Source organism: Hipposideros armiger, unplaced genomic scaffold (genome assembly GCF_001890085.2).
Source record: "Hipposideros armiger isolate ML-2016 unplaced genomic scaffold, ASM189008v1 scaffold_18, whole genome shotgun sequence".
In the NCBI taxonomy this organism is placed as follows: domain Eukaryota; kingdom Metazoa; phylum Chordata; class Mammalia; order Chiroptera; family Hipposideridae; genus Hipposideros; species Hipposideros armiger.
In genome coordinates, this window is record NW_017731368.1 from 7072438 (window position 1) to 7091058 (window position 18621).

Consider the following 18621-nt stretch of genomic DNA (forward strand, 5'->3'; position numbering starts at 1 on the left):
CTGATCTGCCTCGCCCGGGAAGAGTGCAATGATGGTGCCAACTTGGGCCAGCGAAGCAATGTCCTCCACAACTAGACTGAAGAATAAAACAACAGCAACTTGTCTGTTTCCCTTCCCCCAATTCCCCAGTGCTGTTCCCATCCCCCAATTCCCCAATTTAAAAAAAAAAAATCTTTAAAAAAAAAAAAAAGAAACACTGAAAGCATTTTCATTAAAATTGAAAAAGTAGTAATGTCTTCTACCACTAATAGTCAACAATGATGGGGGGGCTATAGATAATGCTGTAATATAAAAAAAATATTAAGTCTAAAAATAATTTTTATACCTAGAGATTAAAATACATTTCTTGGAACTAAAAATCAAATTGCAATAAGTAGTGGCATATAATATAATATAATATAATATACAAAAACCAATAGCTTTTCTTTATTAATCTGATAGAAATGGGAGGAAATCCCTTTATAGAGATGATTAAACCCACCCCCGTGAAAAGGCCAAAAATAAATGTAACAGGAAAACGTAAGTCATGATCAGTATAGAACATTTTGAAAGACATAAAATTTGACCTAGATTAATGGAGCCACATGCCAGGGGCATACAGGTGGGTGAGACTTAAAAATATAAATCCTTCCCAAATTAATATATAGATTTAAAGTAATTTTGCCATAATTCCATCCACACCTTTTTAGTTTATTAAAATGATCCTGTAGGGTAAAAGAGAATCTTGAGCAGGAGCGCCCGCCCCTTTTCACTATTCTTTTTCACACACTCATCTCCTGTCTCACACAGAGTGCCTTTAAAGGAAAAGTACAGGCGCTCCAAAGGAATAAGCTTATAACGATGAAGAGAAGGGGGAAGCGGGAGTCAGTAGCAGACTGAGATGGCAGCATATTTCTGGAGGACAGAAGGAAGCCTGTGCGTAGAAGGCTTCCATGGGGCAGAGGAAGCTTGGCCTCACGGTCTGAGGGTGCCGGTGTGGCAGTGGGAATTGGCCATCCCACTTTGAAACCCCACGGCCTCTCTGGCCTGAGGGGAAGAGATGAAAACAAGGCGGTTTCAGAAGCCCGGATGAAGAACGGCTCCTCGATTTGACCCGTCGTACGCTCCTCTCCAGTTCACATGCAGAAGACCCAGTAGCCTAGTATGTGCCCCCCAAATGATGCCAGGACTTTTCTCTAAAGAAGCTGAAACTGAGAAGAAATCAGTACCCCAGGGGTAAAGCCTCGCTGAATTTTCTGAGAAAGAGTGGTGGTAGAAGTGATGGTAAGTCTTACCTAAAGAGAAGCTTTCCATATTCCACGCCCACAAGTGATCTCCTTCAGCTTCTTGCATTCATTGACACATCCACTTGGAGGATTTCCAAATATGTGCCTGTAGCCATGACCTGTCCCCTGAACTCCACGCTCATATATCCACTAGCTACAGTATCGCCATAAGCATATCTAAGCCGTTGGTGATTCCAGCAGCGAATGAGGATCTGACTTAGGTTTTGGAGAGTGTGTCATCTTGCTCTCCTCTCTGACCTCACTGTCTAGCCTCTTCTACTTACATGTTCACTCCAATCATGCTGCCTCATTGCTCAGGCAGGGTCTTGTGGGCCACACAGCAAAGTGTCTGGACTGTCTTCTAAATGCAATGAGAAGTCATCGGAGGTTTTAAACAGGAGAGTGATATGATCTGATTAAAATTTTTAAAATAATTACCATGGCTCTTGTGTGGAAAACAGATGGTAAGGGGCACAAGGCGAAGCACAGTGGAACATTTGATTAGTTCCTGGGTGGCCATCTTGAATAGCCTTCTCTCATCCAATGGCGACAGACTCCACCTGAATTCCCAAGGAAGAGAGACAGAAAAGGGCAGAAAGTGACATGTGGTCAGGCCAAAGCTTTTACACAAAACCCAGCATCTTAGCAGTCATTGTTGACATACATCTCTGGTTCCTGCAACTTTGCTGCTTCAATAGAATTGTTTAAATCTCCTTCCGTATTGACTGGTTATGATTTTTTAAATGAGCTGTCTTTTTTCATTCTTTAGTTATTGACCAGGAAAATGTGAAATTCGTTATGAAAGTTAGTCCGGGCAGTGCAGGAAATTCAGAAGTCAAGGCCAATTTGACTTATCAATGACTTTGAACTTGTTTTAGGATTGTTTTCTTGTTAAACTCTAGTACTCTGGTCTGTGATCTGTAGACTTACAGCTGAATCAATAATGGTAGTGGCAGGTTTTCTTCCCTCTAAATTTCCACATTTAGGAATATAATGTGCCTGGAGTGGGGGTAGGGGGGGTCAAAGAAACTCGAGAGAGAGTATCTACTTCTCCAGAAAAAAGGGGCGGTGTCAAGCCTGTGGGCAATGGTGTTTCCTTGGGCGCTGTCATCTGGAATTGCTACCATTCATCAGCCTAATGATAGTTTCTGCTGCCTCTTCCGCTGATTGGGGCAGGAGTGATATATTAAAATGAAGGGGAACAAGGATGGATGGCCTAATGCGAATCCTTGTTAAGAATGTCCTAACAACACAGAGCGAGTCTTTTCTCAAGGTGCTTTTAGATAGCATACATAAAATGGGAAGAAAACATTGTATTATTAAGTGGTTGGTTTTTTTTTTCTTTCTTGGTTAACATATTCTCTTCTCTGACAGTAACTATGCCCATATAATTTTTGACAAAGCACTGTACCAGGCAATATTTTAAAAATAGAATATAAAATGAGAAGGATTTTGAAATACATTGTATTGTGTAGATTGAATAAAGGGAAGTAAACACAGTACAAATGTGATTTTAAATTGTTTGAAGGCAGTTTTTAAAATTCAAGTGTAAGTTTACTTTGAGATAATTCAAGTTGTATGTGTATATATGTGTGTGTTTATTATCTCGTCTCTCCCACAAAGCATCGGAGTTGGCTAATAATGCTTGCAATAAAGTTAGGGTTGACAGATAAAATACAAGATGCCAAATGAACATATTTATACTAAAAAAGATTTACTGTTTATCTGAAATTCAAACTTAATTGGGTGTTGTTTTTTTTTACAGTCCAGCAAACCTAAATAAAGTTGAAAACATGAATAAAACAATGAAGATAAGATAGGATGAAATTTCTATACAAATATGAAGTCTAGTATAATTGCTAGTCAGGCCATGGTTTGGCTTCGAGAATCCTGGTTGCTGGACAAAAATGGAAACATTATCATTTCTAAGATGCATATCACCCAGAAAGTGGGGCACGTGGAGGGGAGACATTTCCTTGGAGCAAGAAACATTTTCTAGCTTTGAGGTCTGAAAGAACATGTTTTTCTGGTTCTTTGTTAAAAGGACATTTTGTGATAGGGACAGGGGTAGTAATATCCACCTTTTATTGATCATTTTATGAACAAGACACTGTCTTTCAAAGAGAAGTTTGGATGAAATCTGTTTTACCTTTTTTCCCCCCCCTTTTGTAAATTATGCTTTTTCAATCATATCTACAAAATCTTTCCTTCAGCCAAGGTAAAAAAGATTTTTGCCTGTTTTTTCTTAGAAGTTTTATAGTTTCAGATTTTATATTTAGATCTGTCAATCTTTTTTTTTTTAAGTACAAAATGAGTTTCAGAAATTCCTGAAGACTTGGGGTTTTTCATTGAGTGTGGATGTTCTGTGGTAATTCTGAACCACCTTAGAGTAGATCTATGTTATCCACCATTTTGAGTTAATTTTGGTCTATGATGAAAGGTAGGGATTTAAGATTGTTTTTGCATATTGTTTCAGCACTGCTTGTTGAAAATGTATTCTCAACTGCATTGCCATTACACCTTTGTCCAAAATCAGTTGATTGTACTTCTGCAGGTCTATTTCTAGGTTCTCTATTCTGTTTCATTAATTTATGTGTCTAACTTTATGCCAATACCATACTGTTTGATTACATTGGCTTGATATTGTCTTGAAATCAGGTAATGTTAGCCTTTCAACTTTTTTCTTCTGCAAGTTTGTTTTGGCTGTCCCATGTCCTTTTTATTTCCATATGAAACTTAGAATCAGCTTATCAATTTCTACCAAAAAACCCAAAGGCATAAACCTACTGGGATTTTGATTGTGATCGCATTGACTCTGTAGATTAATTTAGAGAGAATCGACATTTTCACAAAATTGAGTTTCATGAGCAAGGTAAATCCCTCCATTTATTTGGGTCCTCTTTAAATTCTCTCAGCAACATTTTGTATATTTCAGTGCACAGGTCTTTCATCTTTTATCAGATTTATCCCTAAGTATTTCAATTTTTTGTACATGGTATTTATTTGAATTCCAATTTTGGATTGTTGCTTACATGTAAAAATACAGCTGGTTCTGTACATTGCTCTTGAATCCTGTAACTTTGTGAAACTCATTTACGGGCTGTAGTAGTTTGTAAATTTGTTTGGATTTTCTACATAGAGGATCATATTTTCTGTAAATAAGCAGTTATGTCTTCCTTTTCCATCTGGATGCCATTTTTTTTGGATTTAGTTACACTAGCCAGAACTCCCCTTTCGATGTTGAATGAACTGATGACAGAAGACATCCCTGTCTGTCTTCCTGATCTCAGGGTGAGCACTGGGCTCTGACATGCCATTTATCAGGGTGAGGAAGTTTCGTTCTCCTAGTTTGCTGAGTTTTTGTTGGGAATACGTGTTGAATATTGTTAAATATTTTTTCTATTGAGATGATCATACGATTTTTCTTTTTAGTTATTAATATGATACTGTGGGTTGACTGCATTCCTCAAAAAAGACACATTGCAGTTCTAACCCCCAGAACCTCAGAGTGTGACCTGATTTGGAAACAGGGTCATTGCAGTTGTAATTAGTTAGGATAATGTAGTGCTGGAGCAGATGGGCTCCCTCATCCAGTGTAACTGGTGTCCTTATAAGAAGGTGGCTATGTGAAGCCAGAGACACTCAGGAGAACACAGTGTCAAGACAGAGGGAGAGACTGGAGTTTTGCTTTCACAAGCCAAGGAACATCTGGGCCCACCAGGAGCTGGACGAGGCAAGAACAGTTCACCCCACGTTCCTTTGGAAGGAATGTGGCTCTACCAACACCTTCATTTCGGTCTTCTAATCAAAGAGAGAATTAGTTTTTGTTCTTTGTGCCACCCGGTTTGTGGGAGTTTGTTATGGCAGCCCTAGGAAACTAGTATTGGGAGTAAAAGAGAACTTTAATCATTGTTATTGGAAACATAAAACAAATGTTCAAGTAACCTATAGGAAGGTTAAAAAAGAGAGTGTGAATCAGAAGAATAAGAAACAGGAAACGAACCAGAGACAAATAATAAAATTGCATGTTAGACTTACACCCTGGCATCTTCATATTTACATTAAATGTAAATGGTTTAAATGACCAGTTAAAAACAGAGATGGCTAAAGTGGATAATAAGACATGAGGGAGAGAGTCGGATTTTGCTAGAAAAGGGACCTTTAGGATGGAATTGTTCTGTATCTTTGGGCGCACCAGATCTACTCATGTGATAAACACACACACACACACACACACACACACACACACACACACACACACACACACACCTCTGTATGAATATATGGCGGTGTCTGACAAGTTCGTGAACTTGTTGCAATGATTTTGCTAACCTTTTTTTATATCAGAGGGAGTATTCATTATGAATTTGTACCAACTGGACTGTTAACCAAGTTTATGTGCAAGCGCTGGAAAGGCTGCATGAAAAAGTTAGATGACCTGAACTTTTCGCCAACAATTCATGGCTCTTGCATCACAACAATGCACCGGCTCACACGGCACTGTCTGTGAGGGAGGTTTTAGTCAGTAAACAAATAACTATATTGAAACACCCTCCCTACTCACCTGATCTGGGCCCCAGGGACTTCTTTCTTTATCCGAAGATAAAGGAAATATTGAAAGGAAGAGATTTTGATGACATTCAGGACATCAAGGGTAATACGACGACAGCTCTGATGGTCATTCCAAAAAGAAAGTTCCAAAATTGCTTTGAAGGGTGAACTAGGTGCTGGCATCGGTGCATAGCTTCCCAAGGGGAGCACTTTGAAGGTGACTGTAGTGATATTCAGCAGTGAGGTATGTAGCACTTTTTCTAGGATGAGTTCGCGAACTTAATTGTATGGCATCGTATGCATATGAAACATATGTTGGTCCTCTGCTTGTTACAGGACATTGTCTACTATGGATTAAAGGACTTGAGGACTGCTGATTCTGTGCTATGAGCTTTTTTTAGTCACTGTATTTTGAAAGAGATCCATTCAAAAACACTATTCAGTTAGTGAAACTTTGTACTCAGACTGACATTTTCTCCATCAAGCCAAATTTCACTGTAGTTCTTGAGGAATATCAGCACCATCTTTGATGGAATTTAAGCAAGTCCTGTTTGTTCATTTTCAGCTTCCTCACGAGGATCCTGAAATTTTTGAAGTTTCGTCTAAGTGTCTGTCTATACTGGTTCAACTCTACGGAGGAGAGAACCCAGACAGCCTGTCTCCGGAAAATGCAGAGAACTTTGCTGATTCACTGACATCCAAGGAGGACCCGAAGGAGCAGAAGCTTCTGCTAAGGATTCTCAGGAGAATGGTGAGTCCACACAGAAACTGGGGCCAGGGCGGGCGGCTTCTGGGGCAGCCAGCGGACAGCGAGGGAGCAGTCGTTATCTTCGACTGTGTTTCAGTGAAAGAACTCCGTTACCTTTTTCCATAGTCGCCTATTGTTAAAGTGTATCAGATTCTGCCTATTGTGTCTTTTCTGAACTATTGGAGAGCTAGAGAACATTGTGCCTTCTCCCCCTTTAATACCTGAAGTGTGTATTTCTAAACAAAATTGGCATTCCCTTATTTAACTGCTCAAATCCAAATCAGGAAATTCATCATTGATAACAATTCTTTTACTACCCTGCCATCCATATTCCAATTCTGTCAGCTGTCCCCATAATGTCCTTTATAGTTTTTTGTTTTGTTTTGTTTCTGATATGGGATCCTGTCCAGGGTCATATATGTTAGTAGACCTATGTCTTTAATCTGGAATGATCCTGCAACCTTTCTTTGTCTTTAATCACCTTTTCGAAGGATAGGCTGGGTATTTTGCAGAATCGCCCTCAACTTACGTGTGTCTGTTGTTGTCTGGCATTTAGATGCAGGATAACTCCAGAAGGGATGCTGTGTCTTTCTTAGTCCATCACACCCAGAGGCTCATGATGTCGATTTGCCCCTTTCCTGGTGATGCTCATTTTGTTCACTTCATCAAATCAATGCGTAGTTATTAATTTTAAACTTGGACTACTTGCATAATGGAGATTTTTGTAACTCCCAACATTTCCAACTCCCAGTATCCGACTATAAGGAAAAACTTCCCCTTTTTTCCCCCGTTTATTTTCTTTTCATAAAAATACATATCCTGATGTTGATCTGATAGAACTTTTAATGATGGACTTACTTTCTTTTTACAATGACTCTCATCCTGCTGGTTGTGAAGGCCGTTATTAGCATAGGTATTGTGGAAATAGAGGAAGGAGTGAGGGTCCCCGTGAGCCTGGGTCATGTTCTTGTAGGCAGTCGGTTCGCTTCTACACACAGTTATCTTGAGGAGTCCTTTGGCAAGTGCAGGTTATAGATGCGCCAGATGGTTATAGTCCAGGTACCTTTTGTGCCAATTTGATAGACAGCAGTGCATGACCAGCTAAATCCACATGGCAGGTTATGAAGCCAGAATAGAAGTAAGACACAGAGGTTTATCCACCTCTCGTCTGTGTTATACTTCTGTTCAGCCAGCCCCCCCCCATCCCCCGCCTTCCCCACCCCCAACAAGACTCACGGTCTCAGCAGAGGCTTTACTTGCATGACATGATGATGACATGGTGTAGGCAAGTCTCTCAAAGTGTAGGATGAATACTCTGGGTGTAGTAGATCGTGGAGCTGGCACGCCAATCTAGCGCTAGATCACACTGAAGTGACATTAGTAAGGCAGGTGTTTCCTTTTCAGTGTCGTCTTTTGGATGATTTAAGACGAAAGTCTCAGTTTGGTACCACTGTGTCTTTCACACCCCTGGAATCCTTCAGAATCTCCCTTTAACAGAGGGCACACCTTTCAAAAGCTCGGCGTTGATAGTAGAGATAAGATATTTCTGTAAAAATCTAATTTTATTCAAATAACAAGGTGAGTCGATGTGAAGACAAGTACTGGACAATATAATAATACAAGTGATATGTAGGTACGGCAGAATTGTGAATTTGGTAGAGAATGACAGAAGCTTGGGAAATATTGATCTGATATCTGATATGATTAATTTAGTAGAGATCCACTGCCTCTTCTTTGAAACTCTTGAGACCAGATTTATTTCGGAATTCATAATTTTCAGGTCTTTTTGTCATGGTGCTTATACTACGTATATACAATATGATTCCCACAGAGATGGAGACACTGGGTAATGCCATTGTCAAGCGTGGCAGTGTTTCTGCAGCAAAATGTATGAATATTCACACCAAGTGGGTAAATAAAGACTATGAGTATAACATGGCCCCATGTGAGTTCAGGTCAGGTTTTGCCATCACATATACTTTTGAACCAAACTTATGAAAAAAAAATTTTTTTTTATTTTCAGAGCTTTTTATAATTGCAGATAAGAGATTATGGACCTGTCTTTGGAAATAAATTACATCATTTTCTAAAACACTGATCAAATTGATCATGCAGAAGACAAATTAGACCCTAACTTGGTCAAAGTAACCATCTTTTACTTTATTTTACTGCTTGAAATAATTTCCTTATAGTTTTGACCTGCCACATCTAGGGCCAGGTAGATTTTGCTCATGGAAGAAATAGTGAGTCTAAAGAACTTTTACCTGTTTATGTGAAAAGAGCAGTAGTTTCTGGTGCTACTCATCATTTATTTTTAATTGTGGTAAACTATGCATAAAATTTACCATTTTAACCATTTTTAATTGTACAGTTCAGTGGCATTAAGTATATTCCCGTTGTTGTGCAACCATCACCACCATTCATCCACAGATGTTTTCATTGTCCCAAACTCTACCCGTTAAACAATAACTGCCCGCCACCGCCACCCCCAGCCCCAGGTAACCGCCATTCTAATTTCTATCTCGATGAATTTGACTACTCTAGGTAGTTCCTTAGGTGGAATCATACGAGGTGTGCTCTTTTGTGTCTGGCTTATTTCACTTAACATAATGTCTTCAAGGTTCATTCATGTTACAACACGTGTCAGAATTCCATTATTTTTTAAGGCTGAATAATAATCCATTATGTATATATACCACGTTTTGTTCATTTGTTGATGGGATTTGGGTTGTTTCCACCTTTTCTGCCCCATTTATTTTTTTCTCTTATCTCTTCATTATTATCAGGATCGACTTGGAATTTTCTTTTATTCAGTGGGTTATAATCTACTGCTGCCTCATATTTGGCAGGTGGGAACTGCTTCTGGATGTCTGCTGTGTCTTCTGACATGCCCCTCATCGTTTTATTTTTGAGCATTTTGCATCTTAACATGATATTCTAGGCTTCTCGTAGACCTTTTCTCTGTGCCAGCCCTGGAATCAGCCATTCCTCCAAGGAGCCATGGAACATTTGGGGGCAGTATTTAGAAAGCAAGACACAAAAATATTTTGGGTTGAAATTACAGTGACTATTTCCTTAAGAAAAACAGGCTGGACGGTCCCACGAGTCAAATATATTGTTTCCTGCTGTCTCATGGAAGATACCTGTGCAAGTCGCTCTCACCCCTCGATGTCTCTAATTTATTCAAGAATGCCCGTAATATTTGCAGGCCAGCCGTCTGTGATAAGTGCTTTAAAACCTTCTGAAAGCTTTCTAAATTACCTCAGGTCAGTCACTGTAGGGTTGAAGTTGTGCAAAACACACAATAAGGGATTCCGGGGCCCAGTCAGCTCAGCTGGGGCCTTGAACTTGCCTGTCCTGAAGTTCAGTCCTGCTTAAACTTAGTACTGAGTTTAGTACGTTTGGAGAGAAACAGCGGCAAATTACCCCCAAAATTCTCTGATGCCAGCACCCACTCCAGGATCGATTTAGTCCTTCCTTCTCTTTGTCCCACTGCTCCTGTCCCTACCTGTGTGGCGGCCTTTGTTTCATAACTGTTGACTTGTTTCTTTTCTTACCTTCACATTACCCCTGTTCAGGGAGTGATGTGGCGTGGCTATCATTCTGTCTTTAGCATATTACAGTGTCTGGCCCATGAAAGGCAGTCAGCAGATGTCAGTTATAACTGTATGCTAGGCCCTTTGTGAAGGACTGGGTGCATTTTCTCATTTAATCTTCACAGCAACCTTAGAGGTCAGCTCCAGTGATGATTCCCATTTTACAGGTTAAAAACTAAGTCTCAGAGAGCTTAAGTAATGTTCCCAATGCCACCAAGTAGGAAATGGCAGAGCTGGCGTCAGCCCCAGGTGACCTGTCGTAGCGCATGCGCTTTCCAAGTAGCTGGATGCCTTGCTGCTGCTCTGCCCGGGACCAGATTTTGATCTGAAAGGTACCTGAGAGGTTCATCCTTTGATTCCTGGAAAAATAAATAATAGAGTTATTACTACGTGCAAGCACGGTATTGAGGTCACTAAGACAGTAAGACATGATCGTCCCGATCTCCCCTCTCAAGGATCTGTAACCACAGAGATGAAGAAACACACAGTTTGGTTACAAAGCAGAATGCACTCAGGCTGCAGTGGAGGAGCGGCAGAGGAACAGTTCCCCCTGGAGAGGAAGTCGGCAAGGACATGGTTTGAGCTGAGTGTAGATGGGTGTGTTGGTCGCCCATGCGTGGAGCCGGGAAGAAGCACACCCTGTGTAAAGGCCCCATCTATGGAGCTAGGCTGGGAGACAGACGAAATGGGCCAGGAGTGGCCAGAAGGTTCCAAACGTGGGTTTTCAGAGCATTAGGAATTTGAACACTATTGTTGGAATTAGGAAATTCTGGGTGTTTTTTTTTTTTTTAAAAAGGGCGGTGGCAGCATCTCAGTTGAATTCCAGTTATCTTTGCTGTGAAATAAAGCTTTATCATGGTAACTGACGTGTAATAGGTATTTAATGAGTATCCACTGAGCTAAGTAAGACATGTTTGTAAAATCTCTGCTTTTGTTATTGGCAGTTGTTCATGTCTTGTTCTTTGGTGTATGTCATGAGGTCATTTTGGTGCTTTACAGACGTGTGGGTCAGACGGAGAGGGACCTTAAAAGGCATTAAGTCTCCGTGCTGCAGCCCCCTCTGCAGGGTCCCTGCCAAGTTTCTGAGGCGTGGACCAGATTGTGTAGGCAGAAGCACAGAGGACAGGACCGTGAGCGAGATAAGAAACGTGAGCAAAGATTTCCTGCAACTTTACGGAGGCTGGCCTCTTAGGCTTGCCAGCCTGGCCTGCAGGAGCCAGCTTTGATAGAGAAGCAGGGACCGTTCTCGAGCTATTACCTGGTGTCAGTAATTGGATTAATGAGGCCTGACCAGTGCATCCTCCTGGCAGCAAGAAGTGAAGGAGGGAAAGACAAGCTTCTTGAGGACCTACCTTAAAGGACATTCATTCAGTGCACACTTTCCAGAAGCACTTCGGAAAAAGAGGAGGCTGCTGCTCTGGGGGCTGTCTCTTTTTAAGCCCTGATAGAGGAGTGCCCTCCTCTCCCTAAAGCCGAGCCACCTGGGTGGTTTCGGAGAGGAGACCCTGACATACAGTGACAGGCATGTGAGTGACTTGTAAACCATGGTTATTCAAAACCCATCCTGGGGAATAATGTGGCAGATCCCTCCCTCTGAGTCACACAAAAGGCCCTGGATTCTTGAAATACCTGTTTAAAGTCCCAATCTTGTGACAGTTTCTGAAACCACAATTTTCACTAACAGATGAAAGAAATAGGATGTTTAATTTGTGCTAATAGAGCTGGGATATGTTTTGCCCCTAGGGTGCTCTTCCTTATTTAGTCTGTATTTAGAACATCCAGAGAATGTTGGGGAAACCTAAGAATTTAATTATTCATTGTAATTTACTAGGAAATTGGGAGGTTTTATAATTATACTTTGTGCTCCAGCTTTAAAAATGTGATGGAAATCCTTCAAGGTGCTCCCAAGTTTACTTGATATCAATGGGCGTTTTCCCAGAGTGATGATTGTAGATTAGCTACTTGTCTTTTAATTAAAGCCAGCTTACTCTGACACTCAAAATATTGACTGCACATAAACCACCGCAGACTTGTTCTGCAAAACTGGCTTAAGCATATGTTATTGACTATTCTGTGAAGGCAGAGAAGCCATTCGTGGGAGGGTGATTGTAACATGCTGCCATTGCTAACTCCTGACATCCGCCCGCCCATCTACCTGGTACAGCAGAGGTGGCAGGAATGCGACTTGGGTTCTCTCTCTGAAGATGATGGGGGATCAGTATTAATGACTATCATATATATCCAGCTTTTGGAGACCCTTTACCCTGTGGCTTTCAGAAAGTCTTGCTGTACCCACCACTATTTTCCTTTTAAATCCTCATGTAAAGTCCCCTGGTTCTTTTCAGTCCATCATGAGACCAGAGATGTTCTGTTGCTTAAAATTGGTGTAACAGCCTTTCTTCATGTGCAGAGCCTTTAAAGCTTTAGAGAAACCAATGGTAGCTAGGAATTCTTTCTGTTCTAGAACCAGGATGAGTTTAAAGTTAGAATCAGAAGGGATTGTTTCTATTAGAAAATGAAAGAAATATTCTTTGAGGTATAACAGAAAGGCAAAATGATTCCTCTTTCCCTCCTAGCTTTCCCCCCCCCACCTTGTGGTAAGACCTTCTGTTCTTAATTTATTTTCTTAAAGGGAAAAAAAGGGGGGTGGGGTGGGAGGAGATTGGTGTGAAACTGGTGACATTTAAAAAAGAAACACTATGTACCCAAACGAGTAAAAAATAAATGTAATTAATTTTTGTGAAATATGGTACATTAGAAGGGTTGCTGAAACTCTTACAGGATGCTCTTGAGTTTCCAAGAGTTTCCTTGAATCCATACACCCCCATTTGTTGTTACACTGGATATGTGTTCTCCACCATGATTGCCTTAGGATTGCAAGTTGATTGGGAACTCTTTGAATGATTTACTCGTGTCTTTCTAACAAAGAAAATTTGTGAAGGAGATAAGTGGGAGGCATGTGGTAGAGGGAGGCAATCTTTAGGCTGGCCTTTATCTGAAGTGACAGGAGCGTTTGGAGGGCTCTGAACAGAGGGGTGAGATGCTCTGGTTGCTGCATTGAGAACAGCCACTGGAGAGGGTGAGCGATAAGAGATATCGGAGGTGACTACAATCCAGGAGACTCCTGATCATGGCTTGGAGAGGTCATGTTTGGCGATCATGTGTGGTGATGAGAATGTGGGATGCTTGAGTTGGATTCTGGAGGGCTGCCAGTTAATGGCGAGTGTCTGAAGTATGGAGGCGGACAAGGTCATTGGAGGGAAGGTCAGAGAACTGAGAGGGGCTAGAAGGACCCTCTCTATGAATATGGCTATTGCCGAGCTCTGTGACAGAAGTGGGGTTGAAGATAAGGACAGTGAGCTGGGGCCCGAATGATCCACAGATAATTATAACAGGGAAGAGTGGTACATGGTATTCTCAGGTGACATTAGATGTAAAGCTGGGGGGAGGAGGTGGAGTTATGGAGGAGGGATAGAGAATGGTTATGAAGCAGCAGTGAGAACCAGGGAGCCACCTTCAGGCCCAGTGGTTGCAGGGGTGTGACAGACGCCTGTAGGGGGAGAAGCACCCTGAGGGAAAGCCCAGCTTCAGTGAGAGCAAGAAAGTGATGGGACCAGTCTGGGAAGACATTGAGGATATGGGATTGTTTGCTGGTGACTGACAGTCCAGAGGGCACAGTGGACAAAGTTCAAGAGGTGGGATGAGCACATGGCTCCAGGAAAGGCTGTGCAGAGACTTATGGGGATGAGAGTCCAGGGGAAGAGGGTGACCTGGGAGACCTGGGCTTTGCACAGTGACCACCGTACACAAGGATAAAGTGCCTACTGACATTGGTCCCAACTGTTCTGGGCAACAGGACGCGGGAGGCTATGAGTGAGAGGCAGGGACTTCGCTGGAGCCATTAGAGTTCTGGGACCTCTCCTGAGTCCAGCTGGGACAGTGGTGACCACTGCCCATGAGAGTCAGCAGAGGGCTGGTCTTCCTCTGAGAGTGCGGTTTGTTCGGGAGCCCCGCCAAGGCCACCTGGCCCTTCACTTTGTCACATGGGGCTCTCCCTGGGATTCTGGACTTGTTTGTGTGTCATCGTTCACATTATCTACAACGTGTGATTGATAGTCCATTATAACAGACTTCACATTTAACTTTCCCAGAACCATTGTAAAACGGGGTTGTTTTTGCAAACCCGTTGAAGGTCTTCATTTTCTATCACTATTCAAGTCAGTATCCCTTTGGAAGTGCCTGTCCTGTCTTCACGCTGAAGACATTTTCCTCTCCTTCAGCTGGTGGACCGTCCAGTCTTGTCTGTTTGTCTTTGCTCATCAGAGGCTTTGGATATGCTTCTTCCACCATCACCGGCAGTGATTTAATGGAATCCCAGTTCTTCTGCAAGACTTGAATTGTCTCTTTGCAACTGATTTGTATATCACGAATATGCCGACTAATAAAACAGCATCTTGCCTAGGCCTGCACAGACACTGCTGTGTGCGAGCACACACGGGCAAACCACCCATCAGTTTATCAGTGAACTACTCGTGTCTCAAGGACCTGTGCTTCCCACGTCAGTCCTGGGGACTCGGGTGTTGAAAATATCTATTTGGGTAACAAGAACCCTCTGCCACCCTGTCACTACCCTAAACCAAGCAAAATCTGATGATCCCACATGCAGTGTAGTTTCTGTTTAAGAATTTGCCTTTAGCATCACCCATCATGTAAATAACCCTCCTGATTTATGTCATTCAGTAGACGCTCACTTTGATTTTTTAATATTGATCTGTAGGGCTGATGAGTCAGGTGGAGCTAAATGACAGTCTCCTTCCAGTATTTCTCCTTAGAATTTTAGGAGCCGGAGGAAGAGGTCACGTGACCTGTAAGTTCAGTATGGAGACACCAGTGCTCATCAGCATCTTAAGGAGTTGAGCCAAATATCCGAAACCAGCATCCCAGTGACACCCACGGGAGTGGTATTTATAAAGGGCCACCATAACTTTCTGTTTCGGGCATTCGCTTTTTTCAACACCGTTACTAAAGGAAATATTTTGAAAGTGTCCCTCGGAATTATTTCCTGTGGCCTGGTGCTTTCCTGTTTCAGTTGAAAGCACACCACTGTCATGACCCGCTTTGAAGCAAATAGTGATTGGGACTCTCATTTCATATTATCCTTGCCTCCCTTCCCGATTCGTACACAGAACACATTTATCCTTTCTTCAAAGAAAGTCCCAAAGCTCTACACAGTATCTTTTTTTCAAGATATTAAATACTTTTATTTACTACAAACTGACAGTATTTGCTTTCTTTCTCTGAAACACCCCTAGAAACATTATAGATTTCACTAATTGGGTCTCTAAAATATTTTTTGGTTTTAAGTACCACAAAAGTTTTGATGCCATTTGCTTTATTATTATTATTATTATTATTATTATTATTATTATTATTATTATTCCTTCATTATTATGTCAAGAAACGAAGCCTTTTTATAAACTCCACATGGACCTTTTGTGTAATGGTTATGAGCAGGTTTTAATGAAATTTGAGAGTGTCTCTAGAGATCACAGATGCTGGGGCCTTTACCATTGAGCGTTGCTTAGCAACCTGGAAGTCATTACATTCCCAGGCTCTGTAATAACATGATATACTTTTCTTTGCCAGTCCCTGATGAAAATGTAATGGAAATAATCCCTTTCTAAAGGTTGCACCCTATGAGGGGGCAGCAAAATAGATTTTTTTCCCCCTCATTTCATGGCCTGGACGGGTTTTAATTCAGTGCACAAGTATTGTTTTCTGACCGTTGCCTATGACAGAATGAAATATATTCTAAGATGATACTCTTAGGAGGAAGTCCTACTATTCTGAGAGGATTCTAAATACCATAGAAATTGTTAATGTACATCAGTGTGCCTTCACAATGTTGTAAAGATTAGATTTATTAGTTGACCACCAGTTAATGCAAGAATGTCTGCTTATTCCCAGTTAATTTATTCTATCCAGGTATTTGCAGGTATTGAACCTGCAAAAAAAAAAAAGAGTGTAGTAAAACCATGTGCTTTAGAGTAATAGGAGCAAAGCTATTGTACATTAGTGAAAAGTTTGATTTATTGACTATTTTTGAAAAGGTAATTTTGTAACTTTTCTAAAGCGGTGTTTTTTAAATTATAAAAGTAGTACACAATTTGTATAGGAAGTTCATAGCAACATTGTTCATAATAGCCAAAGAAGTGGAGCTAGCCCAAATGTCTATCACCCGATGAATGGATAAATAAAATGTGGTCTGTCCATGCAATGAGTATTATTCAGCCATAAAAAAGAATGAATTACTAATATGTGCTATAAGATGGATGAATTTTGAGAGTATTATTCTAAGTGAAACAAGTTAGATACAAAACACCACATACATACTGTATGATCCCATTTATATGAAATACTAAAATAGACAAATCTATAGAGATAAAAATATTAATGGTTGCTGGAAGCTGAGAGAAAAGGAATGGAGAGTGACAGCTAATGGACACGGGGTGTTTTGGGGATGTGATGAAGATGTTCTAAAACTGATTGTGGTGATGGCTACACACCTTTGTGAATACACTAAAGACCACTGAATTGTACACTTTAAAATGGTGAATTTTATGATATGAGAATTGGTTATAAAAATAATTACAGCATCCAAAAAAACCCCCCAAAACCAAAAAAAAAACAAAACCCCAAGAATATAGTCATGGTAGAAGACTTGAGAAATACATAAGAGTAAAAGGAAGAAAATAATGTCATCCTTAAACTTATAAGCCATGTATCACCATAGTTAACACACATGACATATATGTACATATGTGTATATACACATGCACATGACACACATACATAGATTGACATATATTGCTAAACAAGCTGAGATTTTAAATCATGATGGTGAAAAGTTCATGTGTTTACCTTGACTTCCTCCCCACGTTCCACTGAAATTATCAAAATAAGTATAAAAAGAAGTGAGAAATGCAGAATTGCACTGAAAACAGGGAAAAGTATCTGTAATTGATGCCTAACTTGGGAAATTTCCAGAAGATGCAATTAGCTTAACAGAAATTTAGGAGAATTTCTTATTCAGAATTTAGGAGACCACAGACCCCACTGGAGGCAAAGAAGCAGGCACACCGAGAAGTTCTGCAGCAATCCCAGACTCAGGGACAGGAGGGGCTCAGAGAAAAGGCCGAGGCTCCGCCCCGCCTCGAGCTGCTCACCACAGGACCTTCCCCACGGTGCCCTGGGTGGGACCAGAGTAACTGAATTCTGGGCTGTCCTGACCCCCCAGGGCCACTGTCCTCTACCAGAGTGGATGCTCAACCTTTTGTCCCAGTTCCTCCTCTGAATTTAGTCTTTATTTCTCACTAACCCCAGGCCAAGGCTGCTCACAGCTCTCAGCAGTGTCCACTTAGCAGAAGTTTCCCCAAGGAAATCCAAGTGACATTTTAAACATCCCGGAGGTAGCTCATCAGGCTATGAGCACTCACTCACGTAGCTCTTCATTTATGGACACGAACAAAGAAGAATCATATGACATTTAAGGAAAGTCTGTAGCCAATGAGTGGCCACCGGTGAACCAGAAGAGCCAATGGCCACAGGGAAACAAATACGGGAAACAAGACTTTTAAAAAAAATCCTAATTAGTGTCCTCACAAAGATTTGAAAGATTATTACATCCATAAAACAAAGCATGACTTTAAAATGTAAAACCCAATAGAGGGATTCAATAGCAGAATAAATTTTGACAAAAGCCAAGTGAATTATTTATAAAACCAGTTTGAAAACTTCTTCCAGAACACAGTGAGAGAAACGTTAAGAATTGTGGCATATTGATCCAGGAAGCCCAACAGCCCTTCATGGGAACAGTATATCAGCACCACAGGCCTAATGATCCCCCCAAATTAAATACCCTCTTGACACAGAGAAAAGTGGTAGGACACTCAGCTGTGGTATGCAGACGTGTCCCCCCACATCCTCCTCAGGAGAGCTGTTTGCTTATAGAGTGGATGCATAAGTGTAGATGCATACTTATTTTATACCTATTTGTAAATTGCTGTCCTGTGGAGGTATATGAGGTATATATACACACAATATGAGTGTGTGTGTGTGTGTGTGTGTGTATGTATATATATATATGTGTGTGTGTGTGTATATATATATATATATATGTGTGTGTGTGTGTGCGTGTGTGTGTGTGTGTGTGTGTATATTTTTTTTCCAGCCATATTTTCCAAAGATAGGTATTTGGGCATTTCATTTGTAGAATCTGTTGAACTAAATAGATGCTTTCACATATTTATTTAGACTAAATAAATAAGATTGTTTTGTACTGTTTGAAACAGAATGTACTAATACTCTCGGCAGTACATATTTTCTAGGGGGTTACCATATATTTCCAATAGTATAACATACAAATAAAAGACCATCCCACCCGCTTTTCCTCTTATTTAAC

General features: G+C 40.9%; 1 protein-coding gene across 1 annotated transcript in view; it reads left to right on the plus strand.

Annotated features, from left to right (window-relative positions):
- ULK4 (unc-51 like kinase 4) overlaps positions 1 to 18621 on the plus strand; it is a 438917-nt gene that overhangs the window by 334576 nt on the left and 85720 nt on the right. The window contains exon 32 of the mRNA XM_019631040.1: positions 6382 to 6567. Coding sequence (XP_019486585.1) covers positions 6382 to 6567 — 186 coding nt within the window. The remainder of the gene's footprint in view (positions 1 to 6381; positions 6568 to 18621) is intronic.